Source organism: Nuphar pumila, chromosome 6 (genome assembly GCF_984573655.1).
Source record: "Nuphar pumila chromosome 6, dmNupPumi1.hap1.1, whole genome shotgun sequence".
Taxonomy (NCBI): Eukaryota; Viridiplantae; Streptophyta; class Magnoliopsida; order Nymphaeales; family Nymphaeaceae; genus Nuphar; species Nuphar pumila.
Window position 1 is genome coordinate 110,880,532 of NC_143254.1, and position 23,783 is coordinate 110,904,314.

The 23,783-nt window shown below is 36.9% G+C and overlaps 1 protein-coding gene across 1 annotated transcript in view; it reads left to right on the forward strand.

The window, feature by feature from the left end:
- Window positions 1-7,101: 7,101 nt before the first annotated feature.
- The window catches only part of LOC149835708 (E3 ubiquitin-protein ligase HAKAI homolog), a 33,532-nt gene continuing 16,850 nt past the window's right edge, over window positions 7,102-23,783 (forward strand). Inside the window, exons 1-4 of the mRNA XM_090010634.1 lie at window positions 7,102-7,190; window positions 7,283-7,352; window positions 7,585-7,897; window positions 9,824-9,882. Of these exons, the coding sequence (XP_089866760.1) occupies window positions 7,610-7,897; window positions 9,824-9,882 (347 nt within the window). The 5' untranslated portion in view covers window positions 7,102-7,190; window positions 7,283-7,352; window positions 7,585-7,609. The remainder of the gene's footprint in view (window positions 7,191-7,282; window positions 7,353-7,584; window positions 7,898-9,823; window positions 9,883-23,783) is intronic.

Below are 23,783 nucleotides of genomic sequence, written 5' to 3' on the forward strand. Positions count from 1 at the left end.
GGCAAGCTGGGGTTAGTCAGACCCTTACCAGTTATACAACTATGCCATTGGGTTTTGCAACCTCCCAACACAAGGTGATGTGCACTAGCTGCTCCTACCAGACAAGCGGGGCCCCCCGTTGGTAACCCATGAAAAGATGATTGCACAAATATTTGTGCGTCAAGCACCTGATCACCCTCCATCTTGGGGACAAGGCCTGTCAGGTGTGGGACCCAAGACCTGATGTAGGGGGATGGAGTTTTTAATGCACAAAATTTTGTGCAATCATATTGCACCCGATCTGGGCTCTTGTTAACCCTGGCCGTGACACTTGTTTATATGTTTGGCCTTTCAGAAGGGTTGAAACAAAGTTTTCAAGTGATGATTTTTTTCTTATTGAAATGGTCTATGTTTTTAACCCTGGCGGAGAACCGGGTCACTTAATGGGCCCACCCACCTTTTTCTATCTGGTAACTTTGGAGCCCTGATCGAGTGCAATATGATTGCACAAAAATTGTGCATTAAGCACCCGATCTCCCTCCATCAGGTCTTGGACCCTACACTTCCCCAAGATGAAGGGTGAGCAGGTGTTTAATTCACAGATATTTGTGCAATCATATTGCACCTGATCTTTTCACGTAACTTTGTCAGCAATATTTTTTATTTATTTATTACTCTTTAAGAAACCTGGTTGGTGTCAGGTGACCTGGCTGTGCTTATGCATAAAACTCCGAGGGCACCCCACCGCCCCCCGGGGAGCCTCCAGCTTGCAGGAGGGGCACACACAGGTCGTGGTTCTAAATGGGGACATGATGTATGCTCTGCCCTAACACTGAGGCATGATTTTCTGTGTAAAACACAAAACACAGAAAATCACTACATGCACAGCAGTTTTTTGTGTTTTGTATGGCCTGAGCCCGATCACCGGATCTGCTCCACGTATCGCCTTGTCCACAAGGCATGTGTGCCATCCCTTGCGGTTCATCTTTGAAAGCATTATCATTAATGAGAACTAGGAGAAATACCACCAAGAACATAAACCTGATTTTTTTTCTCATACTTTTGAATGATTAGAAAGGAAGATCCATATGAAAAAGGACCTCTTGAAACTTATTGATCTAATCCAATTGGATTCATCAAGCAAGGGTCAAAGAGATAACAAACATAAATCAAGCAATAGGTCAAAGAGAAACAATAAACTTACATAGATCCTAAAGGCTATTTTGATTTACATGTTCAGGACAGAATGAACCAATCACTATCTTTGAAAGCAGAACGAACTATAATTCTTCTTTGCTTGTTTGGTCTCCAATCCAAAGAACTAAATGAATAAACCAGGCTTTAGATTGAAACTAAGGAAATCTAAGCGCTTGATGTGATGAGTCAGTGACAGTTGAACATAGCCAATTACTTGAAGGAAAACGTACTAAATACGAGTTTTTGAAATCAAATGAAAGAAAAAACACTGAAAAATAGTGTCCTAATCCAAGTGTCTTGTGAATGTTTTTTCTCTCAATGATTTGCATCTTAATACAGTAAGTAAATAGTAACAATTAACTAACCTATTAGTGTGATAATAATGCTGAAGGAACATATTTGCATATTCCCATACTTGGGACTCATTTTGTTTTTGGCAATTCTATAGATGTGGGTCATAGATCAATGCTATTGATGGGCGTGTTAATGATGGAAGATGGGATCAGTGCTCTAAAACATGGTGGAATTGGTAAATGTTTTGCATACTAGTGATCCTATTTATCATGAGAGAATTTTTCTTCATGTTTATATCATAGTTTTTCTTTTAACAAAACGTGATAAAACACTTTATTTTCCATATTTATCGTGCACCTTCCAAGCCCGATCTTTTTAATGTGAAGCCAACTGTAGAGAATCTAGAGGAGTTAGCGGGTTTTTATAGGCACGGAGGGAAGACTCCCCTCTGTGCATCTTTGATATGGAACCAAAAGTAAACACTTTAAAATCTGAACTCTACTGCTTCCACAGTCTAAACTCTAATGAACCAGATAGAAAATACAAAAGTTTTTATCCAAATAGTTTCTATTTTATTAACTATTTACAAAAACATCCCACTTGTGTGTTTTGGCAAAATAATTCCCTTACCTTTTTTGCCGATAGCTCGGTAGCCTTTCTGTCCAAAAAAATGTCAGGGCTTGTTTGATGCTTTATCCAAGATTGGACAGAATGAATGAATAAAACATACAGAACACGCTATTCTTTAACATCTCTACCAAGTTCAACGTTTATTTGAAGTGTCAAATGCGGTTGTGTTACTTGAACACACATTGATAATGGGCTGGATAACTTTATTTTGGATCGTACACCCTGATCTACACACCAATATCCATGTTTTAACATATTTAGTATGGTTTTTTTACCTCAGATATGGATCTTGTATTGGATCCAAACACTAAAACAATATAAAACTTGTGCAACACCATTATTTTGATATCCCATTGTTATAATTGGTATCATATTAGATTCAATTATAAATGGTCGTTGAAAATCATGAATTTTTGCCCTAAATATGGATATCAAATTGGATCTAACTACTAAAATAATATAAAACTTGTGTAAAAGCAAATACACAACCATTTTTTGCTATCCCAATGTTATAATTAGTATTATATTGAATCCAATTATGAATGTTTGAAAAAAAAATCATAGATTTTTTTTCATATGGATCTTGAATTGGATCCAAATACTAAAATGATATAAAACTTGTATAAAAAAAAATACACAACCATTTTTTTGCTATCCCAATGTTATAATCTGTATCGTATTGGATCCAATTATGAATGTTTGTCAAAAAATATGATTTTTTGCCTCCGAATATGGGTCTAGAATTGGATTTTTGCCTTGAATACATTAAAAAACGATCTTGCTTATACATGCATTCATTGAATCGATTAAAAAACAAACGTGCTCATACAATCATTCATTTCGTTCATTCATTCAAAACGAACATGTGCATCCATACATTCATTTCATCTATTAAAAAAGAAACATACTCATATAATCTTGGTTTCCATCCATTGAAAAATGAATATGCTCATACAATCATTCATTTCATTCGTTAAAAAATGAATCTGCTTATACATGCATTCATTCAATCCATTAAAAAATAACCTATCATTCATTGTGTTCATTCATTCGAAATGAGCACATGCATTCATACATTCATTTCAATCATTAAAAAATGAATCTTCTAAGATAATCTCGGTTTTCATCCATTAAAAAATAAATATGTTCATACAATCATTCATTTCGTTCATTAAAAAATGAACCTCCTTATACAATTATTCATTTCATTCAATAAAAAATGAACATGCTCGTATAATCATTTATTTCATGCATTCATTCGAAATGAACCTGCACATTCATATATTCATTTCATCCACTAAAAAATGAACCTACTCAGGTAATCGGGGTTTGCATTCATTCAAAATTAATCTTCTCATAAAATCATTCATTTTATTCATTGAAAAATGAACCTGCTTATACATACATTCATTTTATCCATTAAAATAAACTTGCTCATGCAATCATTCATTTTGTTCATTCATTTAAAATAAACCAACACATCTATATATTCATTTCATCCATTCAAAAAATGAACCTGCTTAAATAATCTCAATTTTTATTTATTAAAAAATTAACCAGCTCATACAATCATTCATTCGAAATGAACCTGCACATTTTGAATACAATCATATATTCAAAATCAAGTATATAAGAGAATATAATTCAATGCAAAATAAACCTGAAAATAGATCTATTCATATACTCAAAATCAAGTATACAAAAAAGTATCATAGTATACGTAAATCCAAAATGTTAGTAATGAAGTAATATAACAACAGTATGTCAGAGTATCATAGTATGTCAACAACCTACTCAAGCCCCAAAAAGTGTACATCACTTTCACACAAAAATACATCAATATACTAGAAAAAAGCATAAAACCAAGAAGAGTAACACGACAAAAAAATGCATCTCCTCGAACATCATGTAGCCTCTTCTTGGTGCATCTCTCATTGTTGCACCCGCAATGTCTTTATCATGTACTTCTACAATCAACTGTTAGTTTCTTAAAAGCTGGTGAATGATTTGTACACTACTTCACTATATATGAGAACCTATAGTTAACATATCTCCCAAGAGTTATAGATGTCTCTAGCTCTCTACTCAAATACAATATAATATTTATGACAAGGCATCATCGTCTCGACTCTTCAAGACAACAATCTAAGTTAAATATATAATGTTATCAATCAAGCACAAAAAAAATACTTTTGTAAATTATGTAATTGTAATTATGAAACTTATGTAACAAGTAATAAAGTTATCAAATATACTTATCTTTATGCCCTTGTCTTTCAAACTTCCTAAACATTTCATTTTAAGTATTATAGGTTGCTCTAACATGCAATCAAATAGGTAGTCCACCTGAGATATACATTGCATTTTTTTTAGTCTGACTAGGTTGTAGTTCTTGTACTTCACTCAGTACACCATCTGCCATTTTGGATTCACAATTATGATGACACAATAATGTGATAATGGCACCATTAATCACTACATGTTTATACATGCACTCAAAAGGAGAAAAACAACTTAGATTTCTAAGCAAAAATTAGGAGTGCATATGTCCATGCGAGTGTATTAATCATGCAAAGAAAGGAGATATTGCACGCAAACTACAATGGATATTTACATCATAGATGCATTGTTTCATAGCTAGAAGAATTCATATTTTATGAATGAATAGTTAAAATATCACAAGCTCCAAATGGCCTTTGTAAACCATCAACATCATGGTTCATGCAATGAGCATTACCATCCAAATTTGGGCTCCATATCACACTAACTTCAATTCAAACTCGTTCAACACTAAATCAAAGAATAATAAGCATTTAACTATTATACATTATATCAGATCATCTTTTAATATGCATATTTTTTCTTCCTAGACTTCTATATCATGCCCCATATCATACTAAGTACCAACTGCTTCATTTGGCTATAAATCAATGACCCACCAACAAGCTTTCGCATATAAACAATCACCCTAAAAAACTCTTTAGACTCACATACATAGATGATAAAACAATTCTCATTTGCCTTTGCAAATTACAGTCACTTTCTCATGGCTAACTTTATGATGTTTAGTTAGACTTAGCATGTTCATACGTAGTAATATACAACTACCCAAAACCTATAGTATATAAGAACCTAAAAAATCCAACAATAGTATAAATGCAAAGATGATTTTCTGTCAAAAATCCCATGTTCGTGTCATGAACAGAAAATTGTCATGACCGCCTCACCATGCAAAGAAGCCTAACTAATGAAAAAATTGAATCACTCGAGATTTGCAAAACCAGGGGTTAAAATCCCAAAAATCTAAAGATACTTGAATATCCCTAAAGTCTATTCATACCTGAATATTCGTAAAATCTAAGCATATCTGAAACAAAAAAGATCGATTTGCTTGCATTCACTTAAGATTTGAAAAAACATGGGTTAAAATTCCTAAAATCGAATATCCCTCCCTAAAATCCCTAAAATCTAATCCTACAACAACAGAGAGATATGTGTTGGATGAAAGGATGTCGGAAGAACGAGAGCTCGAAGAGGCCTTCGTCTCGCCAGAAGGACAGTGGTCGAGGCTCAGAGAGGGCTTGCTTGTTCACTGGAAGGACGATGGTCAAGGCTCATCAAAGAGGGCTTGCTTGTTCACCGAAAGGACGGTGGTCGAGGCTCGTCGGAGGGACAGTGGTTGTCACTTGCCGGAGGTGGAGTTTCGGGGTCAGGAGGCAACAAGAGCAAGAGGGGATATTCGGGGTCAAGGAGAGAGGCAACGAGGGAGAAACGTCGGGGGGTGAATGACCCATTTTTTTTTTAACCTTTTGCTCCCCCATCCTTGTCCTTTTCATAACATGGAGGCGGAGCAGTAAAATACTGTTCTTTGGACGCAGTGGATGTGCGTTCCACACGTCCGCCTTGTTCAATTATTGTTTCACACACCGTCCCAACCGAATGCACCATCCGATTTCGGGCGGGGGATGGTGCATCAAACAACCCCTCATGGGCTATGTTACAAAGACACGAAGACGCATGACGAGGATTCAACTTGAAACTTCGAAAATCTTTTGGAAAGTAGGATATGAGGACCCATATTTTTTTAATCAAATTTTTAATATTAAACATATATTTTTATTAAAATAAAATTAAAACCATTAGAAAATATTAAAATATTTATCGTGAGAGTCAATGTCGACGTTCATATGTCCTCTCGTGTCACCAAAGACACAACCCTGCCCCCATCTCCAAAATTTGCCCTCCATCCCTGCTTTCAACCTTGCACGGGTTTTGATTTTAACTTTCATTCTTGGTCCATTCTTCATTTTATGTCCTTTATTTCTAGTTCAAATGGGGGCAGAAACTTGTTTTTTCAGTCCTTTTGCAGTTTAGCCTCCGGTCGTTAAAAGGAGAGGATAGAAATGGGAGCTTATGCGGCTCATTAGAGGAGGGAGAGAGGAGAGATTCAAATAAAAGATTATGTTACGGTTAGAAATACCATATAACCATTGTAACTCCCAAGGAGTGAAATTGGTTTTCGAGCTTTTGCAAAGCTGATAAATTTCAAAACAATACCGAGATTGGTCGTGAATTAGAAAAGATGACAAATCTGGTTAATTGAGTTTTTTTTTGACGATTTGTCTTTTTTTCGCCTGTCTCATGAAAAAAAAAATCAAGAGTCATGATTGGTCTGATTTTTCAAGCAACAAAAATGCAAAGTTAAAAAAAGAAGGCAAATTGGCGATGCTTGTTATATTTTCGCACCCAGTTATATTATTGTATAAAGAATTAGCGTCATTTACGTCATCATTTGTCTGTAAAATAATCTATGCCTTATTATTTTATTTCAAAAAAGTCCGCAAATGATGGCTAAACTGATAAATTTAAGATTTTTTTTATCAGTCAGGGATAAAATCCCTGCCTCACTCTGTTTTACTCTTTACAGTTGGTCTTTGTGTGGGTGGAAACATATTAATGCTATTTTGTGTTGGGGACTATTTTGTGAATAAAAACCTTAAAATTACATGACAACAAATCAGAACGGAAAGGAAGGAAGCCGTCGGCCCGGCGTAGAAGCGGAGCCCTCAGAACGCCTGAGACAACCAGAGGCATCTCTCTCTCTCTCTCTCTATATATATATATATCCCTCTCTCTCTTATGTATATATTTTCCTGAATCAGAGGGTGATGATTTTATTCAGGGTTGGATGAAACCAGAGCACCCGTAGAACAGTGGAGAGAGCCCGCAAAAGAAGTTGTAGTTTGTTTGAGGTCAGCCAACTCATCCCTTCCTTTTTTTTTTTTCTTTTTTCTCAAGGAAAACAAAAATTAGAACATTTGAAGTTTTGAGTTTTGGGGGTCAGAACAACTTTTTCTTCAAAATCTCTTGAGATTTTTTCTTTGCAGAAAATTTTCCGAGAACGATAATTTTGACTGTGGTCGTGCGTACCATTCTGCATTCTAATCTGTCATCCTTTGATGGAATCTCTCCTTTGGTTTGAAGAAGAAGAAGAAAGGCCGAGCGCGCGATGCTTCAGATCCGGCTGAGCAAAGGGCCGTCCGGTGGTTCGGCCCCTTTGGAGAGTGGGGTGAGTGGGTCGACGGGGAAGGCATTTCTACCGCCTCCCGAGAGCGGAGTGACGGTGGCCTGCCCCGATCACCTGGTCCTTGCCGATCTGCCGGTGGCCAATAGCCTTGGCAACCCCTTCTCCTCCGCCCTCGTCAAGACTGTCGGACGGAGGTCCAGGCGGCAACTCGGCGAGCGCGTCCATTTCTGCGTCCGCTGCGACTTCCCCATTGCCATCTACGGCCGCCTGGTACAAATCGTAATCTCTCTCTCTCTCTCATGCCCAGATCCTTCTCTGATTCATTCTGCTTCTCTTTTTTTCTCAGGATACTTTGTTCTATTGAAATTTGGTGATCATATTTTGTTTTCATCTTTAACTTATTCCTGTTCGCCCTACATCTAATTTAGTTTCCTCCAGAGAATCTCAAACAACATATTTGTTATGTGGGGAAAATTTGGGGTGGGCTGGAAGAAAAAAGGAAATGCTATTTTGATGTTACTCACCAAAGCATGAAAAGTAAATAACTTGAAGAGAAAGATAACTTGGGAACATATTTCACTCTTCTGGATAAATGGGGTGCATCCAAACCAGAGTTACCGGAAGCGCCTAGCCTATTGGGGAAGCGCCAAACGTTTTTTTGGGAAGCACCAAGTTTTTTTTGGGAAGCGCACTTTCCATTTATAGGAAAGGCGCTTTCCCCTCGCTTCTCCCGCGCTTCCCCCCTTTTTCATTTTTTTTGTATTTTCGCATTTATTCCTAAATTTTTGAAAGTCCTTCGCTTCCCGTACCTCCCGCTCGCTTCCTTGACTGGCAACCATGATCCAAAGTTCCAAACACCCCATTTAGTTGTTAGACATTGAAAGAAAAGTGTCCCAGTGGTGCGTTTAAACCAATCTGGTGTAGTCTTAATATAACTGTTGTTGGAAAACTGAATCACGAAACGTGTGCACGGATAAATAAAAGCTGCCTTACCTTGACACTTCTAGAGGGGCCAACTTGTCAGTGTCTGACACTTGGACAGTAACATAGAAGTGTCCAAGAAAAAATGGACACACGATGTTCCAACACTTTTGAGTGTCAATAGATATGAAGTGTCCGATGTTGGACACTTCATGATAAAGTTCGAGTTGATCAGTGCAGCTCTGTAGTCGATTTCGCTTGAATTGGCAACCGCCGAAAGGTGTGTTAATTGGTTAGCAATATGACTCGAGCAATCAACCTTGCACTTTGGAGAATTTTCTGGCAGAACTGCTGTTGCTGAGAACAAAGGATTCCAGAGTTTGATCTGAGATAAGAACGCCAGTAGAAATGGCTGGAATCAGGTGCTCGGATTGGTGAAGGCTCAATTAATTAGCCTATTGGTCAGCTGATTGGCAGAATTGATGCGTGTAGATGAGAGGATCACACTCAACTTTGCACATGGGAGGAACCTCTGGGAAAATGCGTTGGATGAGGTTATTTGTATGTAGACTGGCAAAGTTAATTTTGAATTGGCTTACTTTTCCTAAGCCTAAATGTGAGCAATAGATTCAGTTGCTATTCTAAAGAAATGTATGTTTGTAATGAGATCTGTCAACTTTGCACCTTTTTGCTGAGTAATGAGTAATGACTGCATATTGATAATTGAATCAGCTTATTAATCCAAAATGGTAACAAATCCTCAATTGCTCATAATTTCTGAGGTGGATATGTTGTTCTGCAGATAGCCTGGGATAGTCATACAATTGAAACTGTCAATTCCAAACCATTTTGCAAAATCAAGATTAAAACAAAAGAAACTCACCCCGGGCCTAGTCCATGTGGCACATGTTTAGCCTCTAGCTGGTCTGAAGCTGCTGTCAGCAAACAGGATGCACTAGGACAGGGTGTGCATTTAAGGATAGAAACCAAGACTGAAAACAGCCTATTGGAGGCCTGGAAAATCAGTTCTGCTTTAATAATGCAGACCTATTTTTATACTAATACTTTAGCTTGATTTTCTGTTCTGTGTCCATATTCTTTAGCTGGTCAATGATATGCTGCAAGATTCCCCAATTATGATGTATTGGTCATAGTTCTGCAAACTGGTTCTAGTTCTTGCATTAACACAAACATTTCAATGTTCCAGTTTTGACTTTATGGATCATGTCTGTGTATGTGTTGATCTTTTAACATGACAATCTTATGTTATTGCAGAGCCCCTGTGAGCATGCGTTCTGTTTGGTTTGTGCAAGGAGTGATTCTAGCTGCTACCTGTAAGGCTTTCTCTATGCTTATCAAAAACAAGTCAAGATTTGTTAACTTTACTTTAATTTTTGTTCTTTTGACTTACATTATTTTAGCTCTATGATATATCTAACTTTTAGATGAGAAATATGGTGTGCAAATTTTGCCTTAGCAGTCGTGCCTACAAAAGCTGAGTTTAAATCTTATAAACATCTAGTTTGATAAATAATTTTTTCCATGTATAACACTATGTTACATGGACACTTAGCATACATATCCCGTGTGGGCGCGACATAACACTTCATGGACATGGTCAAACTAGTTTTACACACAATCAGTGTTGTGTCATTAACTTTATCTACTTTCTTTTATGACCTTGTTTACTTATTTCATATTGACTTCAGTTCTTTTTCTTTTAAAATTTTCCACCAATTACATTACATTTCCATTTCAACTTTGTTATATTATTTGATGTTCCTAATTGTAGTGTTTTAGAATTGTTGTTTTATGCCAGAGTTACTAGAAGCTTCTTAGATAGTGGAAAGCTTACTTCCCAAAAACTCGCTTTGGAAGCGCGATACTCCTCGCTTTCGAAACTTGATGAGAACCTCGATTCCCCCACGCTTCTCCTATGCTTTTCACACGCTTCATCTATTCTTGTTATATGCTCTCTTACTTAACTTTTCATGTTTTTTATGTGTTTTCTCTCACTCTTCTCAATCACTTCCATGTACTTTCTCTAAATTGGTAGTCATCATTTTTAGATTTTGTTAAAAAATTAATTTTTACACTAAAAAATTATGAAATTTAATATTAGTCACTTTTATTTTAGTTGTTATTTGTTTCATTGTGATTCCCATTCAATTCTTATATTTCTTTTTTTTTATTCCTCGCTTCTTGCTTCCTATGCATTTTAAAATGCATCGCTTCTCGCTTCCGCTTCCCATATCGTTTTCCACTTCTGCTTCCTAGTGTGGCAACCTTGTGGTATTTTATGTTTTTGTCAAAACATAAATATCATGATTTAAATACGATATTTATGTTTTTAACATCTATTTATCATGAAAACTGTGTGGTTTTTATTTTCAAATAAAATTTATTTATATTTTTCTTATAAAAAATAATTTTTATATTTTATTTATTTTTATTGCTGAGATTTTGTCAAAAAATGAGAGATTTTAAAAAAAAGTTCAAATTCTTGCGAATTTTTGATTGCTGCCATTTTTAACTTTTGTCACTATGATGGTCAGGTGTTCAAATCCTCTATTAACAATGTTAAAAACAAAAATCCAATGTTTTAAAACTCGCCGAGTCAACTCGGTGACTCGGCTCGGCTCGGCCCTCCATCGAGTCAGCCCGACAAGCTTAACTCGGCCTGCGAAGACTCGGTTGCTGACTCAGCTTGACTCGGTCTGACTCGGGCGAGTTCTGGGATGTTTGAAATTTGATTTTTTGGGTATTTCAGAATAAAAAAATTTGTAATATTATTGAGGGAATTATTGGCTTTCTAATACTCGTCCGAGAACCTGTAATTCCTAGAATAGATAGACCTTTTAAGGTAAATATGTCTCATTTTATTATCCATCAATCAATATTTCTTTGATTCTCCTAATCATGTATTTTGAGTTTTTGACATTGCTATGGTGACAACACAAATATGTTAACAGTTAATTCTTAACAACTCAAATGTAACGTCTTTAGACTTGCAAAGATTTCTAGAAATAAAAAAGAGTCAATAGAGAACATTTAAAGATGTACAAAAGAAATCATGTAGTTTTCTCCTCATTATGACAATGGCAAAAATATGTTCAAGAGTTACTTAACAAATCAAACAAGTAACCTGCTTACTCTTATAAAGATTTCATTAAAAATCTATTGACACTATAGAATGACTAGTAATGGACTTTTTCAACTGCAATAGCTTACTTCAAAATTTCAAATGGCTAGCAAACCAAAATATCTCAAGGCCCCTCTTTTAACTGGCCATATATTTTGATTCTCAGCTGACAGATCACAAATTTCCTTAATTGTAAATAAAACAACCAACTGCATGCACGTACACACACAAAACTGCTTACTATTACCGATAAACCATGCACACACACGCACACGTAATGGCTCATTATTACCAGTAAAACTTCAAATGAATCCCGTATCAAAGTATTTTCATAAGTTGCAATTTTATCTTCTTTGAACATCTCATTGAAGCCATGATAAGCAACTTTGAATATTTGTAGGGATCCTTCTACAAAGACATCATAACTAATAAATATTTGTTAGAAAAAACAATATATATATATATGGTTTGAGACAAATTATATATTGTTTTTCTTTTAAAATCAAAAGTTAACAAAACCCGGTCCGAGTCACCGAGTTGACCCGCCGAGTCACGAGTCAATAAAGAACAAGTCGAGTCCCGAGTCACAGGTTTTTAAACCTTGCAAAAATCAAGTCTTTTTCTACACAAGCCTGAAACATTTTGATCATAAACTCAAGCTCGAGCTTGGGCTGGGGTTCTCCCAAAATGAGCTAAGCTACAGGCGAAGCTTAGCTTGTTCAGTTTTTTTTACTTGCCATACTTGGAGCTTGGATAGAAGCTTATTTGATCTCTTCAAGTTTAAGTTGACTGGACATTACCTTTATTACCTTTAGAAAGGGTACCATATGAATTTTAGTTTCTTTTAGGTTCACTTTCAGGAAAAGGTGCAGGTGCCTGTTGTTATCTTTATTAAATAAAATTTTAAACTATTGTTGTTTGAGTTCTAATAGGAGTATCCAGTCATGCAGGTTAACATCCAAGTCATGTTCCCTCTCCCACCAACTTCCTCTGACTCCACCCGCAACCTATCGATAACCTTTCCCCGCCTTTCGGGTCCCCGACCTAGGTTGACCCCGCTTGCGTTTCCTCTCCCCTCTCCCATCTTAACCATTAACACCTTAGTGGGCCCCTCTTCCTCCAACCCTCGCTTGCTTCTTCCACCCTTGGTTTTGACTTTTGAGCACTCCCCCATCCTTCATATCTCCCCCTCTCCTCCTTGGCTGGCAGTGACACATCACTCCTCTCCTTGGACTCTTCCTCACTGCCCTCTTTCTCATCAACTCTCCCACCAGGCCTACTTCAATCCTCCTCAATATGCCCTTTGATGTGGCGACCCAACTGTTGGGCGTAAACCTAACCACTTCCAACTGGAACATCTCCATCATGACCTCACCCACCGCTTTTCTGTTGCATCAAAGGACTCCTCCAGCCTAAGGAAGATCCTTGCCAGGAGTCATAGACCTGTACTCATGTGTGTAAGAAAGTGAAAAATACGCTACAACAAATGTCTCTCAACAAGTTCTCACAAATACATCATAAGAACCACAAAGGTTCACAAAGAGAACTTAAGAATACACACAACCCGAAACAGGTATAAAAATGAAAAATAAACAATTTTATTGATTTGAGATAAAAACCCAAAACAAGAGTAAGTATTTACAAGGGGAATAGCCCCATATTTATAGAGAGGTAGAGAGAAGCCTTAAGAGAGCTGTTGGACTCTCCAACGGCTCTAATAGAGCTGTTGGGGAGTCCAACAACTCTTTTTGGATTTACCTTTTTGACTAGTCAAAAAGGTAAAGGCCAAATCAGTCCAATGATGGACTTGTTTGGCTAATTCTAGTTGTATTTTAACTAGAATTAATTAAACGAAAAATCCTAACTAGAAAGGAGATAAAACATTACATGTCTATGAGATTACATATGAGATATTATATGAGATTACATATTTTAACACTCCTCCTCAAACTTACGGTTGGATAACCGAAAGTTTGCCTAAGAGAAAGTGAAACCTAGGAGCAGCGAGAGGCTTGGTAAAGAAATCGGCCAACTGATATTCTGAAGCAACATAGGGAAGATTGATGGTGCCACGCAAAAATTCCTCTCGAACATAATGACAATCCATTTCTATATGCTTGGTGCGTTCATGAAATGTCTGATTGCTTGCAATATAGATAGAGCTCTTGTTGTCACAACACAGATTTGATGCTTTTGGACTTTCAACTCCCATATCGGAAAGTAGACGTCGAAGCCAGACTAATTCCATAGTAGTTGTAGCCATTGCCCTATATTCAGCTTCAGTTGATGAGAGAGAGACCTTTTGTTGCTTCTTACATCGCCAAGACACCAAGGATTCTCCTAAAAAGACACAAAAACCTGTAGTTGAGTGGCGGTCATTTGGATCACCACCCCAATCTGCATCAGTATAAGCAAGCAATTCTAAGTTAGAGGAAGCGGATAAAAATAATCCTCGAGAAATAGAATTTTTGATATATCTAATAATACGCAAAACTGCTCCCATATGAACAGAAGTTGGAGCATGTTGAAATTGACTGGCTGTATGGACCGCATGTGTAATGTCAGGTCTTGTGATAGATAGATACGCTACAACAAATGTCTCTCAACAAGTTCTCACAAATACATCATAAGAACCACAAAGGTTCACAAAGAGAACTTAAGAATACACACAACCCGAAACGGGTATAAAAATGAAAAATAAACAATTTTATTGATTTGAGATAAAAACCCAAAACAAGAGTAAGTATTTACAAAGGGAATAGCCCCATATTTATAGAGAGGTAGAGAGAAGCCTTAAGAGAGCTGTTGGACTCTCCAACGGCTCTAATAGAGCTGTTGGGGAGTCCAACAACTCCTTTTGGATTTACCTTTTTGACTTGGTCAAAAAGGTACCTTTTTGACTAGTCAAAAAGGTAAAGGCCAAATCAGTCCAATGATGGACTGGTTTGGCTAATTCTAGTTGTATTTTAACTAGAATTAATTAAACGAAAAATCCTAACTAGAAAGGAGATAAAACATTACATGTCTATGAGATTACATATGAGATATTATATGAGATTACATATTTTAACAATGTGCACTTCTGATTCATTTGGGCTTTGTAGGTCTGCCAAAAGACCTAGAGCTACTTCTCGGTTGTCACCATGAAGCGCTCTACTTGGAATGTTCATGGCTTCAACTACGAGAACAAATAGAGATTCGTCAACAGTTGGATCCACCAACACACTTTTGTTGTGGTTGGCCTCATTGAATCAAAACTGCTAGACGTGGATCAGTCATTCTATAATCGTGTATGGAGGTCTTGTAGTTTCCAATTTCTTTCAGTAGTTAGTAGAACTGGGGGAATCTTGGTCGACAAGTACCTTATATTGTGGCAAATGCTCCCTCTCTCTCCGCTTCGAGGTTGTCGTCAAGGACTGGTCCATGATCATATCCTTTGTTTATTGGATCCACCAACACACTTTTGTTGTGGTTGGCCTCATTGAATCAAAATTGCCAGACGTGGATCAATCATTCTACAATCGTGTATGGAGGTCTTGTAGTTTCCAATTTCTTTCGGCAGTTAGTAGAACTGGGGGAATCCTGGTCGACAAGTACCTTATATTGTGGCAATTACTCCCTCTCTCTCCGCTTTGAGGTTGCCGTCAAGGACTCTTCCATGATCATATCCTTCATTTATTGGGCTGTCCACCGCTGTTAGAAGGTTGAGTTTTGTCAAGAATTGCTCCTCATTACCTCGCTTGTCTGCTTCCCATGGTTAGTGGTTGGATAGTTCGATTGCATCTTATCGCAAGAGAGCAATAAGCCAGCTGGCTTCACCGCCTCTACTTCCGGTTTTCGAGATTTCCTTTCGAACGCCTCCTTGGCTAATTTGCCTTTCAGAGGTGAAAGATTCTCTTGGTTCAATAAAAGAGCAGATCTCTGTCTGCATAAGCTCGATCAAGCTCTTGTCTACACACAACTTCTGGTCTTGCCCCAGACTTATCTGGATTCATCTCACCAAGGACCATCTCAGATCATGGTGACATTACAATCTCTTGGGGCTCTGGTTTTCGAACTCGTCGTCAATTCATGTTCGAGGAATGGTGATTGCCTGAACTGGAATTATTCACCAAAATTGAAAACTTATGGTTACACTGGTTGACAATGACTGGGTCTCATACAAAATTTTATAGAAGTTGCAAATGCTTAAGAGATCATCTAGTTTGTGAAATATGCTATTGTAAGTTGTGTCCTGCACAAATAGACAGACAAGAGGAAAAGAGGAAGAGAGAGAATTTGGAAAACTGAATAGTCGTCTTCACCAATCTAGAGTGGCGTCTTCTTCTTTTTATATTAGAGCTAGTTTACAATATTGCCCCTTTACAATAGGATAAATACTACAATGCTAGTCAGGTTTGGACCTGTACCGGATTTAGTATAATCTTAACGTGCCCCCTCAAACTGTGCATGGTTAAGGACCATGGACAATTTGGACTTCAAATACCAATGACGATGTACAGTAAGGGCCTTAGTGAAAAGATCATCTACTTGGTCTTCTCCTCTGATAAAAAATGGCTGGATTTCTTTGGCCTCTACCTTTTCTCTGACAAAGTGCAGGTCTATCTCCACATGTTTCATCTTGCCATGTTGAACATGATTTATGGAGATAGCATCTGCACTTCGATTATCATAATATAATAATGAGCTGGATATATGTTGATGCAAACTGAATAAGATATGTTTGATCCATGCAACTTCTGCCATAGCTCTATATTCTGCTTCAATACTTGAAAGAGCGACAATCTTTTGCCTTCGACTTACCCAAGATACAAGATGTGACCCTAGATAAATTCTATATCCAATGACTGACCTTCTTGTAATAGGACCATGAGCCCAATCAACATTGGAATATGCAATGATTTTAATGGATACTTGGAAGCTCATTGAATCAAGTTTGACATATATAAGACCATTGGAGAGAGTACCTTCGATGTATCAGAGGATTCTCTTCACGGCCTCCATATGTTTCATCTGGGGCTTATGCATAAACTTTAAAACCTGATCCACCAAAAAAACCAAGTTTGGGTGAGTAAAAGTCAGGTACTACAAAGCTCCAACAATACTGAGATATTTTTCTAGCTCAGGGAAGTCTTCATCAGAGAAGATATTGCCCAATTGAGTATGAGCAGCCATAGGAGTGTTCAAAGGTTTGCATTCCAACATACCACTATGCTAAAGGATATCTTGGGCATACTTGTGCGGCGATAAGACCACACGATCTGATTGCTGGTCGACCTGCATTCCCAGAAAGAACACTCTCAGAAAGAACCGAAAAAGACCCAAATCTTTCATGTAAAATCTGTGGAGCATAGATTTTAGCTGCACAATCTTGGCCCCATTACTCTCCATAATGATTATGTCGTCCACATAAACCAAGACAATAATAAGATCTAATTTGTCACAGTGGACAAACAAAGAATAGTCACACTGACTTCGCTCGAACTCAAGAGAGGGAACAATGGTACTGAATATATCAAACCAGGCCCGCGATGCTTGCTTAAGTCCATTTATAGCTTTCTTTAACTTAAGCACAGTGAACCATGTGTCTCTCTCAGGATATTCCAGTGGGTGCTCTATATGCACCTCTTTATACAGATCTCCATGGAGAAAAGCGTTCTTGACATTCAGTTGAAACAAGTTCCTTCCATTGGAGACAACTAGAGATAAAATAATTCTAATGGTGCAAACGACCAAGTTGAATGTTTCATCAAAATCCAACCCATGTTCCTGAGTATAGCCTTTGGCTACCAACCTTGCTTTGAAACATTTAATGCTACCATCAAACTTCCATTTGATTTTATACACCCAACGACATTCTTATCTGCAGGCCTAGGGACAACGTCCCACGTACCACATTCATGAAGAGCTGCAAGTTCCTCATTCATAGCATTTGTCCACCACGGATTTCAACTAGCTTCAGCAAAAGATCTCGGCTCTTGAGTGGTATCGAGGGTTATAGCATAAACCTGAAAGTCCAAAGAAAAGGCTTCATAATTGACCCATCAGCCAGGAGGATGTTGGACGTACGGGTGAAGACACTTTGTTGCGGAATTGGTTCAACATGAGTAGACCCCCGATTAGCTAGAGCTGAAATATTCTCAGTCACAGGGAACTTGCTCATAGATTTGATCAGCAGAAGATGCTATTGGTTGGTTGGCCGATTCACTATGCACGACAGCAGTTCCACCCTGGGCAATAGGCTGCAATGTCTGTTTTCTGCGGTATACATGTTGAAAAAAAGGAAAAGGTGGCTGCTTTGGCTGGCTGAACAACATGAGTTAAAGGTCGACCTGCCTGGCACGTCGATTCAGCTGCAGCAGTATTATGGGTTGCATGCTATATTTTCTGTGTGGATGGCCAGAAGGACGGCAACGAAATGTTGTTAGAGGGCGATGACCCGTTTCTGCTCATATGTTCTTGAAAAATATGACCTGAAACAATAATTTTATTTCTAACATGATCAAAGCATCTGTAGCCCATGTATTCATCATCATATCCGATAAACTGACACATGATTGCCCTAGGAGATAACTTATCTCTCAACATACCATCAATATGAACAAAGCACCGACATCCATATGCCCGCAACCAAAAGTAATTAGGATGCATTCCATACAACAGAAAGTAGGAGTATTCTCTACCAAGATTGGATAAGGCATTCTATTAATCAAATAAACTCTCATATGAAATGCCTCTAACCATAAACCTGACTTGAGATTAGCATCATACATCATGGTCAGGGCTGTCTCCACAATATGTCGGTGATTGCGTTCAACAACACCATTTTGTTGAGAAGTCTTGGGACAACTCAAGCTGGATTCCATTATCATGCAAGAATTGTGTGAATTCATTCGATATGTATTTACCACCACCATCATTATGTAAGTCTAGGATCTTTCGAGAAAACTGAGTTTTGATATACGATTTGAATCTACGAAAAACATAAAAACTGGATCCTTGGATTTTAAGAAATATATCCAGGTGAAGCGAGTGAAATCATCCATAAAAATTACATAGTACTTGGATTTAGATAGACACAACAAGGGAAGAGCCCCGAACATCAGAATGAATAAGCTCAAATGAAAAATAAACTCCTTTATTTGAACTGAAAAATAGAAGTTCATAACTCTTATAGATACGACAACTAACACAAGAAGCAAAAGAAGTCGAGTTTCTCTTTTTTATATCAATCAAACATTTATTGCAATGACTTAATCTACGGTGCCAAACATCAAATCTTTGTGAACTTTTGGACTCGATGATGACGCAAACAACGAATGTCTGACTTGCGATGACATGAACTTCGGAGCTTCATTCAGGACATATAAGTTCCCGTATCTTCTTCTCTCAGCGAGCTTCTGATTCGTGTAAATTCCTTTCACAGAAACAAAAGATGAAGCAAAGTAGACACAAGAATTAGTATCACGATAAAGTTGGGAAACAAAGATAAGATTTTTTTGAATATTGGGAACAAACAAGGTATTAGACAAAGAAAGAGTTCATTTATTAGTAGGAATGATAACAGTCTCACGTGATAATGTTTTTTTATCTCCCGTGATCGCACTGCCATTATCACAATAAGGTTCAACATGAGAGAGAGTACCTGAATCTTTGGTAACATGATGTGCTTCCCCTGAATCCATGAACCAGGCCTAAGAAGAAGTTGTAGAAGACATTGATGATGACGAAGAGTGCATATTCATAGCCCACAGATTTCCAACAGAATTATGATTCTGCTGCCGAAAATTAAGTTGTCCAAAACTTGCACTAAGTGCCTCTAGATCATGAGAACGGCCAATGGAAGGAGAGTACGAAACTATGAATTAATAGCGGCATGCATAAAATTTGTTGTAGCACGTGCATCGGAACCAGCCGAAGGAGGAGCTGCAGTAGCCAAAGCCCGAAATCGAGTAGAAATTGACACGGTGGGTGGCCGATAAGTCGGGACATATCACCAATAGCAGTTGGAGCTTGTATGACTCTTCTTTCCACACATTTGACATATCACATTTACTTGATTAGAAGAAGATGGAGATGTAAGATATCGTCCTACGTCCACTAAAGTTGTGTCCACGCCCATGTTCCCTTCCCCGGAAAGAGTTAAAGTTTTAGGCTGCAACCATGACTTCATGATTTACGTCATCTTTTTGAGTCTCAAATGATATGCTGAACATTGCTTCATGTTCCAGTAACATGATTTTCAATTTATCAAAAGGTGGACGAGATGTAGTGCTGGTGTAAACAGTCACAAACATGTTGTATTCCGATCCAAACCCTCTAACCGTTTTTGCACATGTCTTCACCTGACAAAGGGGATCCTATGGCAGCAAGCTGATCCACAGGATTCTGGATCTTATTTAGATACTCCACAAGGTGAGAATCACCCGTTTTCAAATCAGCAAACTCCACTTTCAGCTGGAATACCTTGGGAGTGAAAATCTCTTCATACCACTGATGTAATATATCTCACAACACTTTTGCGGGGACTCCTGATGAAATATGTAAAAGAACATCACAGGAGTGCGTGGCTGTAATGAATGCTATAACTAATTGATCACTCTTGCCACACAATAAATTCTGGATTTTTAATCGTAGTTTTTGATACTTTCTCTACATTTTCATCCTGTACTGAAGCTGTTTAGGAAACAAATTCAAGGCATAGGGATTCGAGGTGTCCCATTAAATCATGGTTGCAAATGAAAAGAATAATTTGTTTCTTCCTAGTGATGAAATTGGAAGAATGAAGTTTCTAGGTAACTAAATGACTGAGGAAAGATACACTAATGGCGGGCATTAGAATATGACAAAATGAAAAAATAAGGAAATAGTAAGGAAGGAAAACAAAGAAATGATAGGAATATCAAGACTGATAAGGAAAGCAATAAATTTCAGATATAACGGACTGATGCAAACAATATCTGTTTCGTTTTTTTGGAACAGAGAACAAACACAATCAGTCACTGCAGATCATATTCGACCTGATAGTCTGAAAATGGGTGTGCTTGGAACTGCCACAAAGGGCAAAGGATCAAGTCAGATCTTATCTGACATGGTTGGGGAGAATGCCAACAGAGATCATCAGATCTGACGTGATATATCATCAGATCAGATATGAAAGATGTATACATTTTTTTGTTTTAAATACAACTCGAAATACAGGGGAATTTCCAGATCTGAGACAAGAAAATATTTGTTATTATATATATTTTTTGTCAGATCTGTAGGATGAAAGATGGTTTTGAGAAGAAATAGATATGAAGAATAAAAAAAGGAGAATCAGATTTCGACAAGACAGAAGATTTCAGATCTGATTTTTTTTAGATCTGTAGGGGCAAAGAGAGATTTGAAATAAATGATGGAGGAGAACCAGATCTGTAGGATTTTAGATCAGATCTGGAAAACTTTGAAAAAGAAAAGAATGAAAACGATCTAGAATGAGAGATTTTTTTTTTTTGAGAAGGAAGAAGATGCAGCCAAGATCGACGGAACTAACCTCTTCAAAGCTCTGATACCATATGAAATATGCTGTTGGAAGTTGTGTCCTGCACAAACAGACAGACGAGGAAAAGAGGGAGAGAGATAATCTGAAAAACTGAATAGACGTCTTCACCAATCTAGGGTGGCGTCTTCTTCTTTTTAAATTAGAGGTAGTTTACAATATTTCCCCTTTACAATAGGATAAATACAGGAATGATACAAGACTAGTCGGGTTTGTATCTGGACCCGGATCTAGTATAATCTTAACATAGTTATGGGACTGCCAACTAAACAAATTCGGTATCTACGTGAGAAGATGAGATTTCAAATCTCTCCAAATTGCAGGCAGACTCAACATTGAATCAATACACCCTAGATCCCTACATCTCCATGCAGATCGAACACCTCTCAACACTTATCAAACAATAGGCAATTTGTGATGAAATCCGATGGATGCAGAGATTGTGTATCACATGGCTTCAGTTGGGGGGACTGCAATACTGTTAAAATATGTGTACTCGTACACATATATGTATGTTGAAATATAATCCTTAAATGTACATATATATATTTATATATATATATATATATATAAAGATACATATACATATATATGTATACGTATCTCTATTTATATATATATAAATATATATATTTTCTCTTCCTAAAATACCCTCAAGGGTATTCTTGTAATTTTTCATTTTATGCATATTCCAATTGGAATATGCATTGTAATATTTTTCTTTTTTTTGTTTTTTTCATTTTCGTACCATATTGGGGGCCTCCCAATAGAGACGTTGGGAGCCCCCAACGGTCACAAATGTGACCGTTGGGGGCTCTCCAACGTCTCCTTTGGGAGCCCCCAAGGTGGTCCCTTTGAGGTGTATAAATAGGGGCTCTCCCCTTTGTATTTACTACTTGGAGGAGCTCTTGCTCCATTGTAATGGGGTTTTCACCCTTCTCTTTCTTTCTTCAATAATATTCAACTTATGACTTTAAGTCATTTTCCCTTTTGTGGGTTTATGTGTTAGCACATTATGTGCTTGTGTTGTTCCCTTTGGTGGGTATATTCGCACTTCATGTGCATGTGTATGAGTTCATTATTGAACCTAATGTATTCCAAGTCATTTTCTAACATGGTATCAGAGCAAGGTCACGATGGGGTTGTCTCTTGGCGCAACGGAAAGCGTGGTGCTCAAGAAATGGTGAAGTATTTATTGTTCCTCTCTTTTTTTAGAAGTTTTCGGTATGTATCTCTTTTCTTAACATATTATGCATTATGAAACTATTTTTCTTGCACATTTAGTGTTTTTGATAAGTTGAATCATTTCCTTTTCGCGTGTTCGTATATTTTAAAATATCTCTTTTTAAATTTGGTAAACTTGTTTATTGTCCAAATATATAATTCTTGTTTATATATTTATCAATTCCTCATCACATATAATAGTAATTTATGTTTTGCAAAAATGTTTTCAATTATGTGAGATTTATGATTTTTTCATAAGAATTTCGTGATTAACCTATAAGTTAACTTTTTATATGATTTCTTGCTAAATTAATGATCTTTGCTTAAAAAAAAAACTCTTGTGTATGTTTTTTAGTGCATTTTTTGTGAAAACAAAAAAAAATATTTTGATATAATACTTGTTTGAGAATTTCTCACATCTAAATCTTTGTTTACTTTTTTATGAACCCTAAGTAGTTCTTGTTAATGATAAGTATTTATGAACTCCTAAAAGTCTCTCAATGGTTTTGGTTTATTTAAAGAATTTTTGAAAAATTGTTTGTGATAAATATGTTGTATGAACCATTGTGTTCATTAGGAAAGATCTTTTAAAAATCTTCTCACACTATATAGAGTGCATAGTGTATCTATTGCATCCTTTGGTATGAAGGATTTCATTAATTTTTGATTTTCCTTCTAATAATGCAACTTTATAAACATGTTTGTTTGTATTTTTCACATAAGGTTTCAAAACCTCTTGATTGTATCTCTAAGGATGCCTACATTGGCCATAATATGGTCCTCTTTGTCTTAAATTGCATTTATCAAGCATATAATTGCATAATTAAAGCTTGAGAGTCTCAAGCATTTGTTCCTTTTTATGAAATACATGCATTATTGCATGTTTGCCACTTTTACGCTTTTTGCGTATTTAGTTCAAGTATTGTGAGAGTGTCTTCGTACACTTTTTTTATAAAGTATTTATGCTTATATGCATATTGTCTCTTCGTAGACATTTTTACATTGTGGAGCTTTTGTGCACATTTCTTTTGGTGAAAGTGTAATGAATTTAGATATTGATTCTTTTGTCGAATCATTATAAAACATTGTAAGTGCTTATGGCACTTTGTACGTTTCCGCATATCTCATCACAATCAAAGAATATTAAAACTTGTTGTATGGGATTTAATCCCAATTCTATAAATTTTCAAATATTTTTGAATATCTTTTCCTTGGATATTGGGTTAAAGCTCTCTTTGCGAATCATTACAGTTCTTGTGATTTCTTTGTTAAAAGCTTGATTATCTTCTCTTGATTATCCCAAGATGATTTCTTTATGTCATTATGTT